General features: G+C 40.6%; 2 protein-coding genes across 2 annotated transcripts in view; both read right to left on the reverse strand.

Moving 5' to 3' along the window:
• LOC140889339 (uncharacterized) overlaps nucleotides 1-9,011 on the reverse strand; it is a 21,348-nt gene extending 12,337 nt beyond the window's left edge. Inside the window, exons 1-4 of the mRNA XM_073297055.1 lie at nucleotides 8,620-9,011; nucleotides 8,327-8,565; nucleotides 8,075-8,221; nucleotides 7,486-7,877 (exon numbers count right to left, since the gene is read on the reverse strand). Coding sequence (XP_073153156.1) covers nucleotides 7,486-7,877; nucleotides 8,075-8,221; nucleotides 8,327-8,565; nucleotides 8,620-9,011 — 1,170 coding nt within the window. The remainder of the gene's footprint in view (nucleotides 1-7,485; nucleotides 7,878-8,074; nucleotides 8,222-8,326; nucleotides 8,566-8,619) is intronic.
• Nucleotides 9,012-13,608: 4,597 nt separating this feature from the next.
• LOC140889340 (uncharacterized) lies at nucleotides 13,609-16,580 on the reverse strand. Its single transcript, XM_073297056.1, has 8 exons — nucleotides 16,007-16,580; nucleotides 15,837-15,964; nucleotides 15,629-15,728; nucleotides 15,334-15,577; nucleotides 15,054-15,198; nucleotides 14,342-14,828; nucleotides 13,850-14,200; nucleotides 13,609-13,751 (listed from the first exon to the last, which is right to left on the reverse strand). Exons 1-8 carry the CDS (start codon nucleotides 16,578-16,580, stop codon nucleotides 13,609-13,611), a joined length of 2,172 nt encoding a protein of 723 aa, XP_073153157.1.
• Between the last annotated feature and the right edge of the window lie 8,376 nt (nucleotides 16,581-24,956).

A 24,956-nucleotide genomic window follows, 5' to 3' on the forward strand; every position in this document is an offset into this window, starting at 1 on the left:
CTAAGTCCAATCCTAGGTGATATGCAAGTATGCAATGCAATCTTATTACATTGAGCTTCCAATTTACATTTCTTCGGTCTTTATTGTCTGCTGGGCCCACCTTTGTCTTCAAATATTTATCTCCCACTAAGTCTAATAAATTGACAATAAATTTTGATGACAAGTAGGGGATACATATTTAAGGGTGGGAACGGGCCATAAACCAGGCCCACTTTTTATTACAAATGACAAATCAAATTGGGTCATAAACCAAGCCCATTAATAAAACCCAACAACAATAATAAAAACCAAATGTAAATTTCCTAACATACACCTACAAAATTGGTCATGGCAATCGATCATCCTTTATCCAATATTTAATTCAATAATTAAATCATTGGATAACATGCAATGACAACATAATTAAAAGATAAAATCAAATTTTATCTAATATATACATAAGATCATATCTTATCATCAATTGTACCAAAATAATTAATTTTATAAAATCTAATTTAACGGATAAAATTTATAAATTTTTCCAAAAATTCAAATTTATCCAAAAATCAATTTTAAAAATTTTGAACTCAAACAATTTGACCCGATGCCTCGTGGACCAATCAAAAACAATTTTCGATCGGAACATAAACTAAAATTTCAAAAATCTAAAATTCTTTTAAAAAATCATATTTTAATTTTTCGGGCTGCCCGGGACGTTCCTGGGCAGCTGCACCCCCACGTGGGGCCTAGGGTAGCCCCTTCGCTGCCCTGGGAAGCAACGATTGCTGCCCCTTGGGCGGCGATCTCGTTGCCCCGGGCAGTGACGATCGCTGCCCTGTTACCCTCTTCAAATTTAATTTCAAAAATTTTTGTTTTGGTTTCTAAAACCCGAGGCTCAAAAATTTTGCACAATCGATTAATTTAATCGTTTGATCTGAGAGAAACCTGGCTCTGATACCACTGTTGGAACATGCTTTTCAGATCATAGATCTGATACCCGGTGCAGCGAAAGTTTTAAAATTTTTATATGGAACGATTCCATATCATGGGTACCAAATCATAACGATTAAATTATTCAAGTAAAATAATAATTACAATTAATATTTTATCTCTTTAAGCTAAGGCTTGATTATGGACTCCAACAGAATTTTCTGCTCTTGTTGTAAATCCCAGGAACTGATGACTACTCGATCAATCTCCGGAATTAGGTCCACGAACAGAAAACTGAAACCCTCTGATTGATTGCACTAGAAATCAATCAGATGTTTATCGAAGAGATTAAACATATTTGATCTGTCAATTCAGAATGTAATTTTTCAGAAAAATCACAGACTGAATTTTCTCAAAAAGGAGAAGAGGATTTTCGAAAAACCCTCTAGAATATATTTCAGTATTTTCGAAAATTGTAAGATGGAATTAATGTTCTGTTTTTGAAAACTACACATATATTTATATATAATTTCTAGACTGGATTAAGTTATATCTCTATTAGGACTCTAACTCCTTAGGGCCCATAATCCATAACTTAAGCCCAACAAGCCAAGCCCGTTGTTATAGAAATTAATATAAAATTCATCATGACTCCGATTGATAAACCGATTTCACCAATGTGCACAGAAAACATTTCTGCACCTTTTAATGTCAAGATAATTTTTCTGAATCCGAATTCAGTTATTTCCAAAAATGCCCATCCCTATGTCATTTTAGGAAATTCCACTCCCTTTAGTTAAGAAGTCCAACTTCTCTTTCATTAAATTTAACTCTTTAAATTTAACTATCTCACTGGGGATTAGTAATCCATTACTTGTGTGACCCTCAATGGTTCAGGGATACAGCTAGCCGTGGGCTCACAACTCCTTGTGACTCGGAACAACAATTTCCGACTTACCCATCGAATCATGATAAGAGCGCCTAGTACCATCGCCCCATGATTCCCTAGGTATCACTGATAGTTCCTGCAAGAACCAGTAGGTTTTGGTTAGCGTACAGTACGGTCCCTTCATCCATATATCCCGATCAAATCAACAACATTGGTACATCGAGAGTCGTTCGAGATTCGATAACTATGCAATGCATCTTGAAGATCAAATAGTGACATCACATGTGCTACTAGGAAACCAAGTAACCTAAATCACATCGAGTACTCTGGCCAGAGATTTGTCACACTAATATCTCCTCAGATCGCATAGGATATCCACACTCGCAAGCGTGTGGTGAATCCTTGACAACAAAGCATCGACTCCTATATGTGTCATAACTGTACCCAATCCCGACACCTGATGACCCTCATAGAGTCGGTAAATGAGTCAAAGTATAGTACTAGCATATAGAGTCTCCATGATGTTTCAAGTAGTAAGGACTAATGGTGTACAACCAAAACCGCGGACTTATCCACTCAATTAATAATAACCACTTGGAAAGTCCGAATAGGGTAGTTCAATCATTCATCATATGAATATCCATTTGCATGCTTTGAACATATCTATGTTCCATACCAATGAAACGTGGTACTCAGCATCGCAAATGCTAGTCTCAATCTCGAGCGATCCTTATCCTTATTTGCGGACGGCTCAATTGACTAGGAACTGTTTAGAATATACAGTGACTATAAGATGTGTTTCATGATAGTGATCTCTCTTTATTCACTATCTCATCTTACTTACACTATAGTATATTCAAGGTCTTTATCAAAACAATAATAGTATATCACAATATAACATTATGAAGAAAGATAAAGAAAATGCCATTAATGAATGTAAATTATATTAAACAAAGATTGTTTACAATAAGAGACTCTCAAAGCCCTTAGCCACAACTTGGCTAGCGGGCCATCAACTCTTTCAATATGGGCATTTCGAGTTTATAGTCATGCCGTTCGGTTTGACCAATGCTCCAACAGTTTTTATGGATCTGATGAATCGTATCTTTCATCGGTATTTAGATGAGTTTGTCATTATTTTCATTGATGATATTCTATTCTATTCGAAGAACCGTTCTGACCATGCTGAGCATTTGACGATTGTATTGCAGATTTTGCGAGCCGAGCAGATGTATGCTAAGCTATCAAAGTGCGAGTTCTGGTTGGACCGAGTTGTTTTTCTTGGCCACATTATATCGGGAGATGGAATTTCTGTGGACCCCAGTAAGATCGAAACAGTTATGAATTGGCCGAGACCGACATCAGTGACAGAAATCTGAAGCTTTATGGGTTTAGCGAGGTATTATCGCCGATTTATCAAGGGCTTCTCTTCCATTGCAAAGCCGATTACCCAGTTGACCCAGAAGAATGCACCGTTTGTTAGGTCCAAGGAGTGCGAGGCCAGTTTTATTGATCTGAAGAAGAGGTTGACCAGCACTCCGATCTTGTCTATTCCATCAGGTACGGGAGGTTTTTCCATTTACTACGATGCTTCTCACCATGTTCTTGGATGCATTCTTATGCAAAGGAAGCACATAATAGCTTATGCATCGAGACAGCTGAAGCTGCATGAGACTCGTTATCCAATCCATGATCTTGAGCTTGCTGCAATCATTTTTGATTTGAAGATCTGGCGCCATTACCTTTATGGTGAGTCATTTGAAATAGTTTCTGACCACAAGAGCCTGAAAAACTTGTTTTCCCAGTCCGAACTGAACATGAGACAGAGGAGATGGATGGATTTGCTTAAGGACTTTGATTGTAAGATCAAGTATTACCCTGGAAAGTCGAATGCAGCTGCAGATGCTCTTAGTCGGAAGCTTTGTTCCTTATCTCTCGCTAAGATCGGTGTCTCTCAGTTGATTGAAGACTGTTGTACTTATGGTTTAGAGTTTGAGACCGATAGGAGATCCATCAGAGTTTTTGCAATTCAGGCCGAGCCAGAGCTGTTTCAGTTAATCAGAGAGGCACAGAGATCTGATCCGAGCAGTCAGAGTTCGATAGAGAGGGTCAGATCAGGTCACCAGTCAGAGTTTCAGGTCAGGGATGATGTTTTATTCATGGATAGCCGTATTGTTGTGCCCGATGTTTCTGAGTTGAGACAACGTATTCTTCAAGAGGCGCATTGCAGTCGGTTCATTGTTCATCCCGGAGGCCGAAAGATGTATAATGACTTGAAGACTCAGTTTTGGTGGAAGCAGTTGAAGGGAGATATCACGAGGTTTGTGTCCCGTTGTCTAAATTGTCAATAGGTGAAAGCCGAGAGGAAGAAACCAGGTGGATTACTTCACAATTTGTCTGTTCCGGAATGGAAGTGGGATCACATATCTATGGATTTTGTCACGAAGCTACCGCGTTCAGTCAGAGGTTGTGATGCGATTTGGGTAGTGATTGACCGGTTGACGAAATCTGCTTGTTTCATTTCGTACAATATGACATACCATCACGATCATATGGCCGAGTTGTATGTCAGGGAGGTTGTGAGATTTCATGGCATGCCGAAGTTGATAGTATCAGACAGAGATCCGAGATTCACTTCTCAATTTTGGCACAGTTTACAGGAGGCCTTGGGTACTCGTTTGCACTTGAACACAGCGTATCACCCTCAGACCGACGGTCAGTCCGAGCATATGATCCAGACTTTGGAGGATATGCTTCGAGCCGTAGTGCTTGATTTTGGCTCAGGTTGGCAGGATTCTTTGCCTCTAGTGGAGTTTTCGTACAATAACAACTTTCAAGTGAGTATTGAAATGGCACCTTTTGAAGCTTTGTACGGGAAGAAGTGCAGATCTCCGTTATTTTGGGATGAGATTTCAGAATCACCTAAGTTGGGTCCAGATATGATTCGCGATATGGCAGAGCAAGTGAAGTTGATTCGAACCAGAATGAAGACAACCCAAGACCGACAGGCAAAGTATGCGAATATCAGGCGCAGGCCTCTGTATTTTGATCAGGGAGACCGAGTTTTTCTGAAGATTTCTCTGTTCAGAGGCACAGTTAGATTTGGTAAGAGAGGAAAGTTGTCGCCGAGATTCATTGGCCCATACAGGATTTTGGAGAAGATAGGTGACCTTGCCTATCGATTAGCTCTTCCTCCATCCTTGTCTGGTATCCATGACGTCTTCCACGTTTCTATGCTAAGGAAATATCATCCGGATCCTTCCCATATTCTTCGAACAGACGAGGCCGAACTCTATGAGACTCTGAGCTATTTCGAGAGACCGATTCAGATTCTTGACAGAAAAGAGAAGCAACTCAGAACCAAGTCGATTCCGTTAGTGAAGATTCAGTGGAGTCGTCACGGAGTTGAAGAAGCAACTTGGGAGACCGAATCTGATATGAGGCAGCGATTTCTAAAGTTATTCGATTGATGTGAGTTCTTATTCAGTTTTGATTATTATTTCTCTATCTTAGGTGTGTGATTTATCAGATTTCGAGGACGAAATCGAATATTAAAGGGGGAGAATTGTAAGGCCCTGAAGTTAATTATTTCGTGATTAGTGGGATTCCTTATATTATTATTATAACTAAATTGAAGGGATTTAATTAGGCCGGGATTTAATTGATTTAGTTTGGAGTTTCAGGGGCAGATTTGCAAATAAGGGATTGACTAGTCAACCATGAGATATATTATTGTGTATGTCACATCTCATCTCTCATCTCTCACATCTCATTTCTCCTTCTCTTCCTCCTAGAACCGTGAGCTCCATCGTCTTCTTCCATGGAGGTTTTCAAGTTCTTGTAAAATATTTCCGCTCGATCCGACCGTTGGATTTTCGTTCCGAGCCCAGATTTGGAATCCCCATCGTGAGAGCTTCAAAGTGCTGTAAGTATTGCTCCGATCCCTCACATTCTAAAATTCGGGTGTTGTTGGAATCTTATGATTTTTGGGTATATCGTTCTTGAGCTAGCATGTATCGTTTCTTTGAAGTTGGTTCGGAAAAATAAAGTCGTACAGATTTATTATGATTTTTGAGGTATATGTTCAAAAATGGGGTTTGTGATTGTGGTTGGATTTGGTTGCTTTTGATGGATTGGAAGATGGTTTGAGTTGTGTTGATAATGATTATTGGTTTGTGATTTTTGGTTTAACCATTTATAGTCGTTACGTCGTCGAAATCAAGTTTTGGATTATCGATTATATTGTTTCGGTTTGTTTTCCGGGTTTGTTCGAGTTAATAGACTTATACAGAACCCGTATTCCATATTTTCAGATTTTGGTTGAAATATTTGGGTTTGGAACGAATTTGGGGGCTTTAAACCGATTCAAGAGTTGAAGATGGTATAGTATTTCTTCTTATCGACTTGGAATTTGTTTGGAAGAGATTGTGAATCGAGTTTATCCTTTTTGTTTTCAGGATTTGAATTTGAAGCCTCGAGTAAGGTAAAAGACGACATCGAATCGAATGGGGATGAATACTCGAGTCCGATTGATTCTCGAGTCCCAAAAATCACATACTGCATGTTAATTATTGGTGTGAACTTGATTGATTTACTTTGTTTGCACTTGCATTCATATTGAGACGAATATTTGATTCGTTTTGAAATTAGACGATTTAGGGAGCTATATTGAAGTGGCCTTGGATTTCGAGTTTTTCCAAGTGCTAGAATACTTTTTATAGTTGCTCTGAAGTCTAGGGGATTGAGTTGAGCGACATCCACCTCGAATGGGAGTGTCAGTGGGTTGTTCGTAATGACTTGACCCCGGGATCCCAACCGAGTACAAATTGATATTACGATTATCTGACTTGATAATCCCGAGTTTTGAAGTCATGCATACATCCATCCTTATTTTGAATTATTGATGATTGATGCATTTCATTTTGAGATGTTTAATTGTTATTGTATGCCTGTCTCTTTTACTTAGAAATTATATTTCTAACCTGATTTATCCGGCTGTCGCCTTGTTTTGTATGTGTGCATGGTAACAGGTGGGGCAGGGACCAAGTCAAGGATCGCATGGCTAGGTGGTCGAGTTGATAGACGTGAGGCCTTGGTGTTAGGAGTCGGTTATGTATTCGAACTCTCTTGTATTTTGGGTTTTGTTTAACTCGATTCGAAGCATGCTAGAATTTATATTGTTCGAGACTTGATGTTGAACTTAAGTGTTTTAGGAAAGCATGTGTCGATATTGATATTTTGTTTTGGTTGTATTATCCTCACCCCGAGTTGTGTATGAATTGGGTTGGATGTCGAATCGAGCTCGAAACCTTTTGTTTCTGCGCAGACCCCACTTTGTTCAGGTTTCCTGCGCGTGGGCGAGACTTGATCTCACGCTCGCGCGAGAAACCTTTAGGGCTCGGGTTATTTTGCCCGCGCGCGCGCGAGACCAGCACCTCGCGCGGGCGCGAGCCTCCTGCGAGGCTTCTGGCTGCGTAGCCTGCGCGCGCGAGGCTTTTATTTAAAAAAAAAAATTGACATGTTTTTATTTGGCTTTATTTGTTTAAACCCGAGAATAGATTTTTTAGAATCGAGGTCTCACATCCTGAAAGTCACGAACAACATCTATCTCTGATAAGGATCTGCTAGATGATTCTGATTCTGTGACTACACTGGCAACCACATCTCATTAAATTCCTTGCACATACATATGAGATAACATGCGAGACACTACTGCTCTGAGATGCATAGAAGATAAACGGATTGCCCTCAGCGGGTTTCACTGACACTGTCCTCCGATGAAAGGCAATCAAAGCTCCATTGACTGCCAACCAATCCATGCCAAAATTCAGATCAAACCCACTCAATGGCAAAACCACTAAATCTGCTCGGATGGAGTGTCCCTGCAGCTCTATCTCCAATCCTCTGACGATACTAGTGGTAGTAAGAATCTGCCCAAATGGCATAGTGACATCGTAACCTGTAACAGAAACCTCAGGTGTAATGCCTATCCTCCTGATAAATTTCAGGGAGATAAACGAATGCGTTGCTCCCGAATCTAGCAATGCAAACGTGGAGTTTTCTCCAACTAGAATTCTCCCTGCACGCAGAAAATCCCAACAATTGCATACCAACACTTAATTTTCCAAGAACCATATTACCAAAATCTCCTACTTCTAAACACAAGTAAAAATACATCTTACTCTAATCATGTAAACAGATAACCCATAAAACATGCAATTTAAAATCATGAAATAAATTCCCAAAAATTTCTTAAAATACTAAGTTAGGATATACAGGTAATCAAGGATGTATCTGGGTCTGCCTCCTCTGCCTCCATAATAAACACCCTCCCAGTGGTGTTCTTCTTCCTTGGACAGTTGTATGCCACATGCCCTGGCTCCTTGCAGTGGTAGCAGACGTTGGAGCCAATCAAACACTGACCTGAGTGAGGCGTCTGACATTGTGGGCACAATGGAACTCCTCCAGTCTTAGAGGCCCCGCCCCTCTGCTGCTGCTGTGGCTGTCGACCCTGAGGCCTCTGCTGACTTGGGCCCTTAGATGGCCCCATGTACTGCTTCTTCACAGGAGGCTGCGAAGAGGCCCGCTGAAATCCCGGCTGGAACTGTCTCTTGCTCTGCTGTTCCCTCTGCATCTCTCTTCTCCCCTTCTCAGAACGCAATGCCCTACTAACTGTAGCCTCATAAGTAGTGACGTCCATCATGTGAATGTCATGCTTGATGTCAGCCCGCAACCCATCAATAAAATGTCTCAGTTTCTTCGGTGCACTGTCAACAATAAGGGGTACGAAGCGACACCCCCTCTCAAACTGTGTGATTTACTCCACCAAAAACTTGTACCCCTGACGGAGACTCATGAACTCTCGGATCATGCGCCTGCGCACATCTTCAGTGAAATACTTGGCAAAAAATATACGTCTGAATTCTGTCCAAGTCAAAGTAGGTAGGTGTACTCCCCTAACAGCGCCCTCCCACCACAAGGCTGCATCCCTTCTCATCATATAAACCGCATACTTGACCTTGTCCGCATCCGTAATCCCCATGTAGGCAAAGATAGAATCCAATGATCGGATCCATCCCTCCGCAATGAACGGATCAGTTGTGCCTGTAAACTCCTTCGGTCCCTTCTTCTGGAACCGTTCAGCCATGTCCTCATCATGCGTAAGTCTAGGTCGTGCAGATTGCTGATCCAATAGACCAGTGATCCCCGCCATCATATTTGCATGGGAATGCTCCAATGCTGTAAGCGGGTTCTGCGGAGGTGGAGGTCCCCCACGTCTGTTCATCTGTCTCGGAGGCATTCTGCACCACCACATGTTTCTTTACGTAAATCGCAATGCATAACTAAGGGTTCTAAAACTTTACTAACATGAAAATCTTAAATTATTACATATGCTCCTTATAAATCATAAGAAAACAATTAAAACTTACAGACCGGTAGTGGGATTTCTGAGCTTCACGTGGCAGATGGACGCCCTCCAAGAACCTGGCTCTGATACAAAATGAAACGCCTACTACTAATAAAATGCGGAAAACTTTTTTTTTTAAATAATAACTATACATATACGCCCATACATATATGTAAAAACATGAAAAATAATACTACAAATAAATTCTTTTAACAATAACTTAAATAAATAAAAATAAACATTAATAAAAAAAAATCTCGAGACATGCAATAATAATTGTAATATGTAACTCCAAAATCCATAACTCATGTATGCGGAATTAATCATAAATAAAGATTTTAAAATTGTTTTAAAAACACTGATAAAATATCTCAAAACAATAATAACTCTCTACTGCGATGGTCACGGGGTCCACTGCCAACGAACTCATAGGTCCCCACCACCAGTAGGAGCTACAAAAGAATCATCACGCTCACCTGCACCATATAAGCATAGTGAGCCTAGAGGCTCAACATGTCTAATCCTTTATAACAAGGGTTAAAATAATACATCACATAATCATACTAATACATATACGTGTACGTGCATGCATGAATAAAAAATATTGCATAATCAGGACATAAACATCACTGATCCTGATTCTTAATCATAAGCATAACTTGACATCATAAGCATACTTAATATAGTTGAGCATGATATTTTGAAACAGTTTATGGTCCTATCAGTAAGTGTGACTAAATCTGTGCCGACTGATAAATCTCCTGAACCAACGTACTTGGCGGTAATAAATCACCTCTTGCTGGTAGTAAACTACCTCTTAACTTAAATAGTGGATAACCACCTCTGTGCTGTCACACTACTTCAATTTTCATCATAAAATATTTTATAGCTCAACAATTATCATAATCATAACTTGTAACATTTCATGAATGCATGCACTGAAAATATTTCCGTAATATATATTTAATTGAATTTCATAATAAATAGACTTATACTTAAAATACTTTCATGCATAAAATAAATTAAATATATATTCCGGACTTAGTAATTTTTATGGGTTGGTCCAGACTGCTGATTACTCACTCTAACCCCATTCAATCTTAAGGTGACCCATTAATTAAATAAAAGCTCAATTTCTAATTAATTTATAAATAAAAGCCCTTAATCATAAAATGGGCCTAATTAAAATATTTAAATCCATTAACTTAATTCAAACCCAATAAATTTCTAGACTGGCCTAAAAATTTCCATGGACTGCCAAGCCCATAAAAACCATTGGGCTAACTTAAATAAATTTATTTGAGTCCCAAATAAAATTATTTAAAGGCCCAAATTGTAACGTTCCAATTTCTCAACCGAAACGTTACTCAAACATACTTACATAAAGATTTGGTAAAAATAAAAACTTTGCGGAAGCATCATATTCTTTATTAAAAGAGCGTATAAAATGTGCACCAATAAAAAAAACATCTAAAATTATTTGCCAAGCATGGCCATCAACTTAAAAATTTAAAACTTGTTTGCCTATCAACCAATAACAATATTTAAAACATCCTCCAATCTAAAGCATTCACACTCATGCATTGCCCGTTGGACCGACCCCTGCCTCTTCTTCATGTCCGCCCACATAATCATCAATAAAAGAATCCACATCATCATTACCTGCACCATTCAAGTATAGTGAGTCGAAAGACTCAACAAGAGCATGCAGAAAAAGATTTTCTAACTTTAAAAGTAAACATTAACTTAAACTCTCATGCAATAAACATAACTTTAATATAGCCATATCATAAAAATATTTGGGGAGATGAAGTATGAGTAGTGTGGTATTCGTCATAACGAGCCATTCATAGTTTCCTCTTGATCAGACAAGCATATGGTTTTACGCCCGTAAACTTTCATTCTTTGGATAGCCGCTTCGGAGCTAAACCCGAAGTGCATACCCCGTATAACCATCCCGTGAGCCATGTTTGGATAGCCGCTCCGGAGCTCATCCCGAAGTGCATACACCATATAATCACCACAAGACGCATAAATCATCAAAATATTTTCCATGCATCATATCATTCATCTTATCATGTCATTTCATAAATCTAGTACATGCTCATAAAGTTTCTCGTGATGCTACATGCTTAAAATCCTTAAAAACATTTCATGAGAAATTAACTTTCATGAGAAAATCACATAATCATGCAATACATAACTTGACTGATCCACGCGAGGAATTCCATCCGTTTCGGACCTTGAAAACTTTAAAATTCTTCATGAACATTCTTAAAAATAATTAAAAACATTAAAGTATCAAAATCATGATTTTTAGGACTCAAAAACTTATAAAATGGGGTGGGAAAATCGAGCCTGAGGCGTGGCCGCGCGCTCAACCAGCGCAGGCGCGCCGTCCGCTCGCAAAGTAGGCGCGGGCGCGCTGAATAACAGCGCGGGCGCGCCTCCTGCTCGCAGATTTATGCGACGCAGGCGCGGGCGCACTGCCTAGCAGCGCGGGCGCCCCGTCGCGTCTCCCTTTTCCGAAAACTGATCTTTTCTGCATTTTATCAAAACCCACGATGCTTTGGGACGATTTTTCCATCAACATATCATTCTACAACATCATAAACTCAAAATAAATTATACCAATGCATCAAGCATTTCAAAGATTTTGAATCAAAACCTTCAAAACTAATTTTACCCAAAAATCTGATTTATTGCCTTCAAATCTTTCAAAACTCGATAAACATGAACCAAACACCTCAGGAATGCTTCACGTATCACAATCAAGCAACATACTCATATAATTTTTTCAATAAAACGTTCATGGATCATCAATCACACACCTAGGGTTTTACCTTGAAAATAACTATATTCTTGAATGGGTTTAAAAAAAACAGTAAAAACATGCCTGGATTGATTCGATTGGAAATAACCTGAGCGATAGGACGATTTAGCCTCGAGCCTCTGAAGAACCCTAGCCTTGATGCAGCGTTTGAGAGGGATTTTGAGGAAGAAAAGTGAGCGTTCAAATGAGAGTTCAGAATAAAATTTCTGAACGCTTTTCTTTTGTGACTAATGGGCTCCAACATGGCCCATTAGTTAATTTTAAAAATCCTTTAAAATTTTACTGCCCCACTCAATAAAATACACTGCATCCCTTTAAACTTAATTTAACGTATTTTTGTTAACTCGATTCAAGGCTAGACTTGTACCTACGACCCAAAATTAATACCAATCTGAAAACTTTACAAAAAAAATAACATAGCAGTCACATAATTCCAGGCATCCAATAATTCACATAATTCCACATAACAATTAAATATTCTAAATAACATGCATTAAATCATATAATTAAATCAATTAATCGTGATTAAGCTAGTGGATTTTTTGGACCTTACAACTCTACCCTCCTTAAAAGAATTTCGTCCTCGAAATTCAACTTACCAAACAGTTCAGGATAGCATGCTCGCATATCTTGTTCTGCTTCCCAAGTAGCTTTTTCAACCAACTGGTTGCTCCATAATACTTTCACCATTGGAATCTCTCTGTTTCTCAACCTACGAACTTGTCTGTCCAAGATTTGAATAGGCATCTCCTCGTAGGACAAGTCTGGCGTCCATTTCACTGGCTCATGGCGGATAACATGAGAAGGATTTGCCACATACTTCCTTAGCATAGAGATATGGAAGACATTGTGGACACCCCCCAAGTTGGGTGGTAGTGCTACTCGGTAAGCTCGAGCCCCAATTTTTTTTAGGATCTCAAAAGGTCCTATATATCTTGGGCTCAATTTACCCTTTTTCCCGAATCTCATAATACCTTTCCATGGTGACACCTTTAAAAATACATGGTCACCTACTTCAAACTCCAAATCTCTACGTCGCTGGTCGGCGTAACCTTTTTGTCGACTTTGAGGCTTCAACATTCTGTCTCTGATATTGGCTATCACATCTACTATTTGGGTCACTATTTCTGGTCCCAAAACAGCCCTTTCTCCAACTTCGTCCAGTGTAGGGGAGTTCTACACCTTCTCCCATACAACGCCTCATAAGGAGCCATGCCAATAGTTGCTTGATAACTATTGTTGTAAGTAAACTCCACTAAAGGCAATTTCGATTCCCAATTACCTCCAAAGTCGATCATACAAGCTCTCAACATGTCTTCGAGTATTTGGATCACTCGTTCTGACTGACCATCTGTCTGAGGGTGGAAAGTTGTACTGAAAGCTAGCTTCGTTCCCAATCCTCTATATAAACTTCCCCAAAAGTTTGAAGTGAATTTAGGGTCTCTGTCAGATACTATCCTTGTTGGTACTCCATGCAATCTGACAATTTCTCGAATGTACAGCTCTGCATACTGATTCATCGAGAAGTTATTCCTGACTGGAATAAAGTGAGCTGACTTAGTTAACCTGTCAACTATCACCCAAATCGAGTTCATCCTTCGCGTTGAAACTGGCAATCCTACCACGAAATCCATGGTGACATCTTCCCACTTCCATGTGGGTATTGGCAATGGTTTCAGGAGTCCTGCCGGTTTCTGATGCTCGATCTTCACCTACTGGCAATTCAAACATTCATTCACAAATTTAACAACATCCCTCTTCATTCCTGGCCACCAATATAAGGATTGCAGATCCTTATACATTTTCGTACTTCCTGGATGAATGGAATACGGAACAGTATGGGCTTCAGTCATCACTTCAACTCTCAGTGAGTCTACTACTGGCACCCACATTCTACCTCGGTGATGAACAATTCCATCTTTGACAGTGTACAATGTACCACCCTTAGCTTCATCTCTGTTCCTCCACAACGTCAACTGTTCATCAGAAGCTTGGCCAACACGAATTCTCTCAAGCAAACTAGGTACTACTGTTAAGGCTGCTAGAGTGCATACCTCCATTGGTTTGAATACCTCCAACCTCATCCGTTCAATTTCAGCAATCAATTCCTGCTGGACTGTCAATTGGTTCAATGTCGCAGACTTGCGACTCAATGCATCTGCTACAACATTAGCCTTACCCAGATGATAGCTAATGTCACAGTCGTAGTACTTCACCAATTCCAGCCATCGCCTCTACCTCATATTCAACTCCTTCTGAGTGAAAAAATATTTTAGGCTTTTGTGATCAGTAAAAATCTGACATCTTTTGCCGTACAAGTAGTGTCTCCAAAGCTTCAAAGCAAAAACCACTGCCGCCAATTCAAGATCATGAGTCGGGTAGTTCCTCTCATGAACCTTTAGCTGTCGAGATGCATATGCTATTACTTTATTATCATGCATCAAAACAGCTTCTAATCCACTCTTAGAAGCATCGGTATAAACCACAAAACGACCTGTGCCTTCGGGAATTGCTAGCACTGGCGCTGACATCAGTCTTTCTTTCAATTCGGCAAAGCTCTTCTCACACTGATCTGACCACACAAACTTCACACCTTTTCGAGTTAAGGAAGTCAGTGGTAGAGCTATCTTAGAGAAGTCTTGAATAAATCTCCTGTAGTAGCCTGCTAAACCCAAGAAACTTCGTATTTCTGTAGCATTCTTCGGAGCAACCCAATTCCGAACCGCTTCCACCTTATACGGATCGACCTCAATCCCTTTAGCTGAAACTATATGACCCAAAAAAGAAATCTGCTCCAGCCAAAATTCACACTTACTGAATTTAGCATACAACTGCTTTTCTTTCAAAATCTGCAACACTGTAGTCAAGTGCTGACGAAGTTCCTCCCTACTACGAGAATAGATCAATATGTCATCTATGAAGACTATGACAAACTGATCCAAGAAAGGTTGAAACACCCTGTTCATCAAATCCATTAACACAGCTGGTGCATTGGTCAACTTAAACGGCATTACCAAGAACTCGTAGTGGCCATAGCGAGTCCTGAATGCTGTCTTCTGCACATCTGCATCTTTTACCTTCAATTGATGGTAACTTGATCGTAGATCGATTTTTGAGAACACCTCTGCCCCTTGAAATTGGTCGAACAAGTCGTCTATTCTGGGCAAGGGATATCTGTTCTTCACTGTAACTCGGTTCAGCTCTCTGTAGTCAATGCACAATCTCATTGACCCATCTTTCTTCTTGACGAACAACACCGGTGCACCCCAAGGCGATACACTCGGTCTGATGAACCCCTTATCTAGCAACTCTTGCAACTGATCCTTTAATTCTTTCATCTCGGTCGGTGCCAATCTGTACGGTGCCTTAGAAGCTGGCTTAGTTTCAGGCAACAATTCTATCCCAAATTCGACTTCCCTGACTGGAGGCAATCCCGCAACATCATCGGGAAAGACTTCTGGAAAATCTTTCACTACCTCCACTTCCCCAAGTTTCGGTCGCTGTACCTCCAGATCACCAATTAGACTAGCAAGAAATCCTGTACACCCATTACTCAATAATTGTCAGGCTGTTCCTGCAGAAATCATACCTGGTGCACTCTTATTAGATGTAGTGCGGAACACCAACGATTTCCCGTTCTGATCTATCACAGAGACAGTTTTCTGTTTCCAGTCAATAATAGCCTCATGCTGAGTCAACCAGCCCATCCCAAGAATTGCATCAAAATCCACCATTTTCAAAACAATAAAATCTGCACACAAAACTTGACTCTGCATCTAAACCTTGCAATTTCTTACCACACTACTACTTTTCAGTTCTTCTCCTGAGGGTAACGACACAAAAAATTCCGAAATAGATTCATCCGGCAAGACCCTCAATTTCATCATAAAACTAATAGACATAAAAGAGTGCGTAGCTCCTGTATCTATCAACACGAATGCAGGTAAATCAGCAATATGAATCATACCTGAGACAATTGCAGAATCTGGGTCAACCTGATTGTGAGTCATAGCAAACACTCTTCCCTTGACAGGCTCCTTTGACTGCGGGCAGTCTTTGGCAAAATGCCTTGGCCTCTTGCAGAGAAAACAAGTATTGGTCCCAAGCCTGCATTGACCGGAGTGTGACTTCCCACACTTCTGACAGATAGGTGCATTCACCGGCCTTGGAGCATTGGCGTTCGGTTGATTCTGTCCCTGAGGTCGCGCCTGATTGGGGTTTTGGCACTGCTGCTGTTGCGGTCTCCTTTGAGCTGGAGCTTGATACAACCTCTTCTGACTAGACCCTTGCTGCTCTCTCCCTTGGTAACTAATCCTCTTCGCTTGCGATTCTTTGATAATATCATTCCCATCTTTTTCTGACAACATAGCCTCATCCACTGCTGCTCGGTACGTTTGTGCCCCACTCAACCTGACATCTTGTCGAATAGTGGCATTCAGTCCCTCTGTGAAATGCTTCAACTCCTCTGCAGCATTGCCCAAAATCATGGGCACAAAGTACCTCCCTCTCTCAAACTTCTTCACATACTCGGCAATGGACATGCTCCCTTGGCGGAGCTCCAGAAATTCTCTAGCAAGTCTAGTCCTGGTGCTGATAGTGAAATATTATCCATAGAACACATATTTGAATCCATTCCAAGTCAACGTAGTCATATCCACAGCAGAACGGGCTCCCTGACACCAAACCCGTGCATCATCATGGAACATAAAGATGGCACACCTCACACGGTCTGCATCAGTGAGCTGCATGTAGTCAAAAATAGTCTCCACTTACTGCACCCATTCCTCGGCTACAAGGGGATCAGCCCCTCCTTTGAACTCCTATGGCCCTAGATCCTTAAACTGTTTAAAGATCGGATTAGTTAATAGCGGCTGATTGTTGTTCCATCCTCCCGCTTGTGCTTGGATTAATTGTTGAATCTGTTCCCCTTGGGCTCTACTCTGCTCTTGCAACAGAGTCGCCAACCCAGCCAAAAATTGGTTGTTCTGATTGTCCTCATTGTTCGGATTCCTACGGTTAGCCATGATCCTGATGTCCATACAGTACACATGATTAATTACGTTATTTAAACATAACATCCTACTCAATAGGCATACACTATAAATCAAAAAACATTATCATGCATCTTAAACAATCCATAACATAAAACTTACAGACATGAAGACGAAGCATAGGGTCGTGGCGAGAATGCATGTGTGCGACAAACCCAGAGCGAACTGCTCTGATACCAAGCTGTAATGTCCCAATTTCTCAACCGAAACGTTACTCAAACATACTTACATAAAGATTTGGTAAAAATAAAAACTTTGCGGAAGCATCATATTCTTTATTAAAAGAGCGTATAAAATGTGCACCAATAAAAAAAACATCTAAAATTATTTGCCAAGCCTGGCCATCAACTTAAAAATTTAAAACTTTTTTGCCTCTCAACCAATAACAATATTTAAAACATCCTCCAATCTAAAGCATTCACACTCATGCATTGCCCGTTGGACCGACCCCTGCCTCTTCTTCATGTCCGCCCACATAATCATCAATAAAAGCATCCACATCATTATTACCTGCACCATTCAAGTATAGTGAGTCAAAAGACTCAACAAGAGCATGCAGAAAAAGATTTTCTAACTTTAAAAGGAAACATTAACTTAAACTCCCATGCAATAAACATAACTTTAATATAGCCATATCATAAAAATATTTGGGGAGATGAAGTATGAGTAGTGTGGTAATCATCATAACGAGCCATTCATAGTTTCCTGTTGATCAGACAAGCATATGACATTACGCCCGTAAACTTTCATTCTTTGGATAGCCTCTTTGGAGCTCAACCCGAAGTGCATACCCCGTATAACCATCCCATGAGCCATGTTTGGATAGCCTCTCCGGAGCTCATCCCGAAGTGCATACCCCATATAATCACCACAAGACGCATAAATCATCAAAATATTTTCCATGCATCATATCATTCAGTGGGGTACTTTTGCTGCCTTGGGAGAGGTCTTGGTCCCCTCTCTCTCTGGTGTTCTGCTAGTTTGTGTTTATAAATTAAGTGGCTATGCCACCTTTCCTTTAAAAAAAAAAAAAAAATATCTTATCATGTCATTTCATAAATCTAGTACATGCTCATAAAGTTTCTCGTGATGCTACATGCTTAAAATCCGTAAAAACATTTCATGAGAAATTAACTTTCATGAGAAAATCACATAATCATGCAATACATAACTTGACTGATCCACGCGAGGCATTTCATCCGTTTCGGACCTTGAAAACTTTAAAATTCTTCATGAACATTCTTAAAAATAATTAAAAACATTAAAGTATCAAAATCATGGTTTTTAGGACTCAAAAACTTATAAAATGGGGTGGGAAAATCGAGCCTGAGGCGCGGCCGCAGGCTCAACCAGCACGGGCGCGCCGTCCGCTCGCAAAGTAGGCACGGGCGTGCTGAATAACAACGCGGGCGCGCCTCCTGCTCGCAGATTTACGCGACGCAGGCGCGGGCACACTGCCTAGCAGCGCGGGCGCCCCGTCGCGTCTCCATTTTCCGAAAACTGATCATTTCTGCATTTTCTCAAAACCCACGATGCTTTGGGACGATGTTTCCATCAACATATCATTCTAAAACATCATAAACTCAAAATAAATTATACCAATGCATCAAACATTTCAAAGATTTTGAATCAAAACCTTCAAAACTACTTTTACCCAAAAATTTGATTTATTGCCTTAAAATCTTTCAAAACTCGATAAACATGAACCGAACACCTCAGGAATGCTTCACGTATCACAATCAAGCAACATACTCATAGAATTTTTTCAATAAAACGTTCATGGATCATCAATCACACACCTAGGGTTTTACCTTGAAAATAACTATATTCTTGAATGGGTTTAAAAAAAATAGTAAAAACTTTCCTGGATTGATTCGATTGGAAATAACCTGAGCGGTAGGATGATCTAGCCTCGAGCCTCTGAAGAACCCTAGCCTTGATGCAGCGTTTGAGAGGGATTTTGAGGAAGAAAAGTGAGCGTTCAAATGAGAGTTCAGAATAAAATTTTTGAACGCTTTTCTTTTGTGACTAATGGGCTCCAACACGGCCCATTAGTTACATTTAAAAATCCTTTAAAATTTTACTGCCCCACTCAATAAAATACACTGCATCCCTTTAAACTTAATTTAACATATTTTTCTTAACTCGATTCAAGGCTAGACTCGTACCTACGACCCAAAATTAATACCAATCTGAAAACTTTACAAAAAAAATAACATAGCAGTCACATAATTCCAGGCATCCAATAATTCACATAATTCCACAAAACAATTAAATATTCTAAATAACATGCATTAAATCATATAATTAAATCAATTAATCGTGATTAAGCTAGTGGACTTTTTGGACCTTACACAAATAATTTTCTAATTAAATATTATATCCCAAATAACACTTAAATCCTTAATTACTTAGAAAATAAAATACCCGAATCCGACCCACCTAACCCGGACCCGGACCAACCTGACCCAACCCACTACTTACCAGACCCAACCTAGGACCCAAGACCTGGCCCGAACCTGCTAAAAACCTTGAACCCCATTCCCCCCTCCCCTTCCCCTTTGCTGCGCGAGTAGCAGCCCTTCCAGCCCTGCATGCAACCCCAGCCTGACTCCCAGCCCTGCATGCACCAGCCGCCCCCTATTCCATAAAACCCTAGACCAGCGCCCTCCTTGGACCAAACCTGAAGCAGCTCAGCCCTAGCCCTTTTCCAGCCTTAACCACCGAGCCAACCCAAGCCTAGGAACCCTAATGCATCCCTCTAAACCGTGAACCAGCAGTTGGCTTGAACCCATGCCATGAAAATGTGAGGATGCACCATAGACAAGCAAAAAACGTGAGTTATGAAATATACCAATCAAGATCTTGAATAAATTCGATGATAGCAGTACCAAACATGATGGATTTGTAAAAAACAATCGTGTAATAGTTTATATGGTGACCAAAGAAAGAATTTAGACAAGCATTTGATAATTTTTCTTGAAGATTTTGTGTGTACGGGACACCGGGATGACGAACGGATGACAAACTCTAAAAATATTGAAGGAAACTTGAAGAACAGATCGATGGCTATTGCTAGATGTGAGGAAGATGATGAAGAAGGTGGGGTAGGCGGCTAGGGAGATAGAAACGTAGGGTAGGTTTGATGAATATTAGATTTTTGGTTAAAACTTTGATAATTAATTAATTAAGAAATAATTACCTAATAAATATAAATAATACATATTAAAACTCCTACTAAAAATATAAGTCTGATAATAAAAATAAAAAATCCAGAAATTATAAATTAAGAGATTTTTAAAAGTCTTTAAAAGTCATTAAAATGACTTATTTTGGCTAAAAATAGACTTGCTAAAATATAAATATGAAATGCCATAAAATTTCATTAAATAATACCTTAAAAAAAATATTTTATGGCCACTAAAAATCTCATAAAGTAATTTGGGTGGAAAGAAAAAAATATATCTCGTCCGTCCACGGTCCCGTATACGCGATAAATTATATACTCAAAAATGCAAAAATACAATAATTGTGGGTTAAATGCTAAAATAAATTTAAATCATGCATATAATTCACATAATAACACATAAATATCATTTAACCCAAAATACTAAATTTTAAATAATTATTTTTTCCTAATTGTGCATGCGATTTTACATATAAAAATTTCCGGGTGCTACAACAAAGCTCCTCTGGTTTAGGTTTTTGCTAGCTCTTCTCCCTCTCCAAAGAAGAAAATGGCTTTCAAGCCATCTCAACCGAAACCAAAGAGGATCAAACTGTTATCAACCGTTCACACTCCAACTTCTTAGCTGACAGCAGCACTGGTTGAAATCTCCACATCAATGATACTTTCAACTCAAACAGTTCCTATTCCTCAGCCAACATCCAAGCCAGCTGAAAGCACCATAGTTACTGCTGTACCTCTTTCAGTGGAGATACCCATCTCATCTGTCTATGAAGTCTCCAGCATCAGTCAGCAAATTCTAAGGACTCAGTTTCTGGTTGTAAGTGTAGTAACCCGCATTTTTAATTAGTGATTAATGAGTAATTAATCACGTGATAATGTTTAGATTAAGTAAAAACATGATTAAGTAAGTTCCTGTTGAGATAACGGACTTCAGAAATGGATTCAGAGCACTCGAATTAGTTGAATTGGTTCAGCAGGATCGGACGATCCGAAGAGGAGTTCGGACGATCCGAAGAGGATCGGAGGCTCCGTCGGTAGGATCGGAGGACCCGAACAGGGTTAGGGCTTAGGTCATCAATTATGTCAGCAAGGTGACATCATGGTTGACATCACTGATGGGACTTCGGAGGACCCGAAGTAAGGATCGGACGGTCCGATCGTGTTCGGACAATCCGAAGTTATGATCGGAGGATCCAAACCAGTTTGGAGGGCCCTAAGCCGAGTTCGGACGGCCCGAACACTGTCTACAAATAGAGGGTCCGAGAATTCATTTTCTCGCACCAATTTCCTCTCTTCTCTCTCAATTCCTAAGCCTTCTAACTCAGATTTAGGGAGATCTAGGCGTCCTACGGGGAATTCGGAAGTGGCATAGTGATCTAGACGTCGTCGCAGAGCTATGGCCTAGTTTTGAGGCTATCGACAGCAAAGGGCTATCGACAGACGCAGGTATAGCTTTGGCATCCTAAAAATATTTAGGAGTATGCTTTAGCTTAGTTAAGGCTTTTAGAGCTTTATCATTGATGCATGGATATTTGCATTGTAGTAGCAGTAGATTGGACTTGTAGGCTTGAAGTCTAGGTCAGTGGAGCTAGGTTTGACCAGCAGTGTTAGAGGTATGTAAGTACTGACCGAGATAGCCGGCATGATATATTTGCTTGTATGTTGCATGAGTATGTGCTATATGCTTTATCATGTTTTAGCATATTTTACCGTCTTAGCACATACATGATTTTACGTGTGACTGCATCCGGAGAGATGTGAGTCATTGGCAGTCTCCATAGGGAACAATGATCTCATTTTGAACTCGAGTCAGGTATGACAGTTTTCATATGAGGCTTGTATCCTGTTTTGGATTTGGGTCAGGATGGGGTTGGCTCAGCCCTGATATGGAGTATACGAGTACCCCGCGGAGTCGCTCTCTAGCCGGTACTGTATATTCTCGGCGTCATGACCAAGTATTTTCACTTGAGTTTTAAATCATCTGTGTGTGCATATTTGTATTTATATCATTGCTTCGTATTGAGCGTTCTAACTCACGCCCCTGTGTTTGGGTATTGTGAACTTGTGGCGGGGCAGGTTTGAGGCTGGACGGTCCAGGCGGCTCTCAGCAGGATTGAGCTTTGGGGAGTGCGAGGTTGTAGAGGGTAGGGATTTATTTACCCTGAACCTTAGATTTGCTTGTATAACAATACTTATACACTTGTGATATCGTCGATTGTATTCTGCCGATTGGATTTGTTGTATTTTAATTATCCGCACTTTACGCTTTAAGCTTTTATTGCGTGCGCTTTTACTATAACTCTGATTAGGTAGTGGATCCGGGTTGGGTCACTACATTTTTGGTATCAGAGCGACGCATTGCACTGGGAATATCGTAAAGCGGATTAAGTAATTATCTGTTATTGTGTAACAGATGGCAGATTACGACGAGAGCCACGGTAGCGTAGACATCAGTCGTTGGGGCGATCCGGATGATCGTAGACGTCGGGGGACAGCCTGAGGAGCGTAGGTGAGTGAGCATGCGTAGATTCAAGGAGGTTAGCCCGAGGCCTTTGACGGGTGGTGAGACAGCTGAAGAGGCGGAGGATTGGCTTGAGAGGATGAAGCAGTGCTTCCAGGAGTTCCGTTGCACGGCTGAGGATAGGATGGAGATTTTTGCCTTTATGCTTGAGGGCAGAGCGAGGAAGTGGTGGGGATCTACTTCCGCACCATTCATAGCAGCTAGAGGTGCAGCTACTTAGGTGGAGTTTTGTACTGCTTATCAGAGACTGTATTTTCCTCCATCTCTTCGTCAGGCGAAAGCCAGTGAGTTGTTGAGTTTGCGACAGGGGACGATGACGATCGAAGAGTACCAGCAGAAGTTCTTTGATCTGCTACCTTTTTGTCCTCATGTTGCTGATAGTTCTATGGCAATGTTTGATCATTTTCTTCAAGGGTTGAACCCTTATATTCATCGGATGGTTGCTGTGGGCGACGATGGGACTTACGAGGATTTGGTGGACCGTTGTCGCCAGGCCGAGGACAGTATTCGGAGGAACAGGGGACTTTACTCTTCTTCTTCCAGGTCAGCGAGTTCTAGTGCTTTGGGCCCTAGTGGGCAGCCCTTCAAAAAACCAGGAGGTACTTCTTCTTCTTCCTCTGGATCTGGAGGAGTACATCGTTTTGGTGGACAGATACCAAACCGATGTAGTCAGTGCAGACGCAAGCATCCTCCAGGGCAATGTGGTCGATCGACTACTGCATGTTTCCAGTGTGGCCAGGAGTGTCACATGAAGAGAGATTGTCCTATGCTGATTGGGGCAATGAGTGGTTCTGGAGGTTCTCAGGCATCTGTTCAGCCACCTTAGTACCAACAGTCACCTTTCCAGCAGCAGTATTCGCAGCAGCGCCAGCAGCCGCAGCAGTCTTAGAGACAGCCTAATCAGACTCCTTCTCGGGGTCATTCTTCTTTGAGGCCACGTACCCAGGGTCAGGTCTTTGCGCTTAACCAGGAGCAGGCAGAGGCTAACAACGATCGGATGATTGCAGGTATCTGTAGTTTATGTGGTTTTCCTGCATTTGTTTTGATTGATACCAGTGCATCGCATTCTTTTGTCTTAGCTGTAAGAGTAGGTGCCCAGTGAGCCAACTGTGTGGCTATGGGCTTTGATGACTCTTTGTATAAACAATCTTTTGTTTAATATTATTTACACTTTTATTAATGGCAATGACTTTATATTACTTCATATTGTTATATTGTGATATACTATTGTTGTTTTGATAAAGACCTTGAATATACTATAGTGTATGTAAGATGTGGTAGAACATGGGGATGTCTATCATGAAATACATCTTATAGTCACTGTATATTCTAAAACCGTTCCTAGTCGATTGAGCCGTCCGATAATAAGGATAAGGATCGCTCGAGTTTGAGACTAGCATTTGCGATGCGGAGTACCACGTTTCATTGGTAGGGAACATGGAGATGTTCGAAGCATGCAAATGGATATTCATAGGATGAATAATCGAACTACCCTATCCGGACTTTCCAAGTGGTTATCACTTATCGAGTGGATAAAGTCCGCGGTTTTGGTTGTACACCATTAGTCCTTACGACTTGAAACATCATGGAGACTCTATATGCTAGTGCTGTGCTTTGACTCGTTTACCGACTCTATGGGGGTCATCAGGTGTCGAGATTGGGTACAGTTACGACACATATAGGAGTCAATGCATTGTTGTCAAGGATTCACCACATACTTGCGAGTGTTGATATCCTATGCGATCTGAGGAGATATTAGTGTGACAAATCTCTGGCCAGAGAGTACTTGATGTGATTTAAGAAATGGTTTCTTAGTAGCACATGCGATGTCACTAATTTGATCTTCAAGATGTATTGCATAGTTATCGAATCTTGAGCGGACTCTCGATATACCAATGGTTGTTGATTCGATCGGGATATATGGATGAAGGGACCGTACTGTACGCTAACCAAAATCTACTGGTTCTTGTAGGCACTATCAGTGATACCTAGGGAATCATGGGGCGATGTTGCTAGGCGCTTTACCTTGATTCGTTGGGCAAGTCGGAAAGTGTTGTTCCGAGTCACAAGGAGTTGTGAGCCCACGGCTAGCTGTATCCCTGAACCATTGAGGTCACACAGTGTAATGGAGTTTTAATCCCCGTTGAGATAGTTG

The sequence above is a fragment of the Henckelia pumila genome, chromosome 3, assembly GCF_033568475.1.
Source record: "Henckelia pumila isolate YLH828 chromosome 3, ASM3356847v2, whole genome shotgun sequence".
In the NCBI taxonomy this organism is placed as follows: domain Eukaryota; kingdom Viridiplantae; phylum Streptophyta; class Magnoliopsida; order Lamiales; family Gesneriaceae; genus Henckelia; species Henckelia pumila.